Genomic DNA, 3642 nt, shown 5'->3' on the forward strand with positions numbered 1-3642 from the left:
GGGCAGGGGCGGCCGGAGCCCGTCCGGGCGCAAGGCGACGGCTTCTCGTTCTCCTCCGTGGCCACGATGTCTGGAGGCGGGAGGCCGTGGACGAGGCGGGGAGAAAAGTTGTGAAAATGATCGTGTCACCGCCCGGCCGGCGCGGCCCAGGGGTTGAGGGTCAACCTATGACCCTGGAGGCTGCGGTTCGATTCCCCCGGCCAACGATGTCTTATCTCCTTTCCTGCTCAGGGATCGGGGTCGCTCCTCAGAACTGAGGCCCGTGGTCACGGGCCCCGGCCGGGCTGTCCTTCCTCCAGGCCCTGGCTCCCCAGGCCAGCAGGGCACCCGAGCCCTCGGATCTATCGCTCACGGGCTCCGTAACCGTGGGCGAGTGACCAGATCTCTCCCCGCCTCAGTTCCCTCCCTGTGAAATGGGAACAACGCCTTCCGTCGCGGGCGATGCCCTAGGAAATGCAACCTCGCTCTTGTGGCTTCTTTTTATTCTTTTTAAAAATATTTTTTTTTTATTTCAGAGAGAGACATCCATGATGAGAGGGAATCATGGACCGGCTGCCTCCTGCACGCCCCACACTGGGGATCGAGCCCGCGACCCGGGCATGTGCCCTGACCGGGAATCGAACCCTGACCTCCTGGTTCCTGGGTCGACGCTCAGCCCCTGAGCCACGCCGGCCGGGCTCCCAGGCTTGTTTTTCTTACTGCCCAGCGCCCGCCCGGGCCTCACCGGTCCCGATGTAGTAGCAGGTCTTGTGCATCTTGCCCTTGAAGAGCTCGAGGCCGATGATGGCGTAGATGATGACCATGAAGAGGACCAGCAGTGCGATGTGGAACAGCGGCAGCATGGCCTTGAAGATGGAGTTGAGCACCACCTGCAGGCCTGGGGGGCGGGAAGTGGGGGGACACACAGAACAAGGGTCAGCGCCCCGCGGTCTCCCCCCCGCTCTCCACACCCCGGAACCCTCTGGGACACCCAGGTAGGAGGAGGACCCAGAACCGAGCCCCGGGAACCCCCGGGGGGGGGGGGGGGTCAGGTGAGCGCAGGCCCAGTGCCGGGGACCCTGGGCGCCCCCTCTGTGCTCAGGGGCAGGTACGGTTTGCCCACGGCTAACGCTGACTCATAATGTAACATGGGGGCAGGGGGGAGAGAGAGAGAGGAACATCACGTGAGAGAGACACATCCGTTGGTTGCCTCCTGCATGAACCCTGACCGGGGCTGGGATGGAGCCTGCAACCCAGGTACGTGCCCTTGGCCAGAATCGAACGCGGGACCCTTCAGTCCGTGGGCCGATGCTCCAACCACTGAGCCACACCAGCTGGGGCTGGGTCCGAGCGGCGCCTCCTGCCAGGGCCTGTCCCTCCCGTCCCTGGCCTCCTCGTGTCTCTCTCTCTCTATGGTCAGACTTCACTGTCCAATAGCCTTTGAAATCCACCCCAAGTCCTCCCTTACGAAACCTGCTTTGAACGCCAAACCCTTGGACCCACTGTGCGGGGGACAGCCGAGCCCCCGGACCCACTGTGCGGGGGACAGCCGAACCCCCGGACCCACTGTGCGGGGACAGGCTGAACCCCCGGACCCACTGTGCGGGGGACAGCTGAACCCCCGGACCCACTGTGCGGGGGACAGCTGAACCCCCGGACCCACTGTGCGGGGGACAGCTGAACCCCCGGACCCACTGTGCGGGGGACAGCTGAACCCCCGGACCCACTGTGCGGGGGACAGCTGAACCCCCGGACCCACTGTGCGGGGACAGCCGAACCCCCGGACCCACTGTGCGGGGGACAGCTGAACCCCCGGACCCACTGTGCGGGGACAGCCGAACCCCCGGACCCACTGTGCGGGGGACAGCTGAACCCCCGGACCCACTGTGCGGGGACAGCCGAACCCCCGGACCCACTGTGCGGGGGACAGCTGAACCCCCGGACCCACTGTGCGGGGACAGCCGAACCCCCGGACCCACTGTGCGGGGGACAGCTGAACCCCCGGACCCACTGTGCGGGGACAGCCGAACCCCCGGACCCACTGTGCGGGGGACAGCTGAACCCCCGGACCCACTGTGCGGGGACAGCCGAACCCCCGGACCCACTGTGCGGGGGACAGCTGAACCCCCGGACCCACTGTGCGGGGACAGCCGAACCCCCGGACCCACTGTGCGGGGGACAGCTGAACCCCCGGACCCACTGTGCGGGGACAGCCGAACCCCCGGACCCACTGTGCGGGGGACAGCTGAACCCCCGGACCCACTGTGCGGGGACAGCCGAACCCCCGGACCCACTGTGCGGGGGACAGCTGAACCCCCGGACCCACTGTGCGGGGACAGCCGAACCCCCGGACCCACTGTGCGGGGGACAGCTGAACCCCCGGACCCACTGTGCGGGGACAGCCGAACCCCCGGACCCACTGTGCGGGGGACAGCTGAACCCCCGGACCCACTGTGCGGGGACAGCCGAACCCCCGGACCCACTGGGCCTCACCCCAGGAAGACAATGATGAAGTCCAGCACGTTCCAGCCGCTGCGCAGGTAGGCGTCCGGGTGGAAGAGGAAGCCGTAGGCGATGATCTTCATGGCGGCCTCGACGGAGAAGACGATGAGGAAGAAGTATTCCAGCTTCTCCTGCGGGGGCGAGAGCGGCCGTGTCTCCTCTGAGCGTCCCCAGCGCACGCTGCCCTTCCCTCCCCAGGCACACTGTTCCCAGCGGCCTCAGGACCTCGGCACCTGCCTGAATTGCCTCCTCCGTCCCCCACCTCCCGGCCACACACAGGCCGGGCCGGCCCCTCGTGGCCCTCGGGCCTCCCTCGGGAGTCATCCCTCCCCAGGCCTCTGCTCACATTCATGTCTTTTTCCCTCTGTTCGCCTGGACCCGTCGCTAAAATAAATCCCCAGGCCCGTTTCTATCCCGTTGGCCTTCACTCCTACCCACTGAACGATCAACTCTGTGAAGTGTGGGGACTGTTCGTTTTTTGTTTGTTTGTTTTTTTCTTCTTCTGCCGGGGTCCAGAACTAAGTGAGTCATCTGGAGCCGGGGTGGGGAACCTCCGGCCCGCGGGCCCTAGAAGGCCGGTGAAATCAGTTGGTCTGACTCTGCCAAGGTGAGGGGTGAGTTCACTATGTGGTTGACCACATACAGCGTGGCTCCGTGGGTGAGCCTAGGAACCAGGAGGTCACGGTTCGATTCCCGGTCGGGGCACATGCCCGGGTTGCAGGCTCGATCCCCAGTGGGGGGCGTGCAGGAGGCAGCCGGTCCATGGTTCTCATCATCCATGTTCCTCTCTCCCTCTCCCTTCCTCTCTCTGAAATCAATACAAATATATTATTAATAATAAAAGAATATACAGAGCTTTCGTAACAAAAAAGGGGGGGGACACGGTCCCAGAATCCACCCGACATGCTCTTCAGAGCCGTTCCCTGGAAGGGGTGGGGGTGAGCCTGCTGCCCCGGCCGCACCGCCCACAGGTGTCCGGGCCCCGCCTGGGTCTCCGTGGCCACCTCAGCCTCCAGGTTTGGAAGATGAGCCGCTGGGGATGAGGGAAGCGGCTATATTTAGCCCGATGGACTCCAGCTCCAAAGCCAAGGCCTGACCGGGTGAGCCCTGTCTCCTGCCCCCACCTCACCCCAGGCCTGGGCTGGGGACCTGTGGGGGGTG

At 65.3% G+C, this 3642-nt stretch overlaps 1 protein-coding gene across 1 annotated transcript in view; it reads right to left on the minus strand.

Moving 5' to 3' along the window:
• The window catches only part of CACNA1S (calcium channel, voltage-dependent, L type, alpha 1S subunit), a 37983-nt gene that overhangs the window by 27099 nt on the left and 7242 nt on the right, over positions 1–3642 (minus strand). Inside the window, 4 exon segments of the mRNA XM_014533387.1 lie at positions 5–70; positions 725–877; positions 2306–2367; positions 2473–2612. Of these exon segments, the coding sequence (XP_014388873.1) occupies positions 5–70; positions 725–877; positions 2306–2367; positions 2473–2612 (421 nt within the window).

This window comes from Myotis brandtii, unplaced genomic scaffold (genome assembly GCF_000412655.1).
Source record: "Myotis brandtii unplaced genomic scaffold, ASM41265v1 scaffold975, whole genome shotgun sequence".
In the NCBI taxonomy this organism is placed as follows: Eukaryota; Metazoa; Chordata; class Mammalia; order Chiroptera; family Vespertilionidae; genus Myotis; species Myotis brandtii.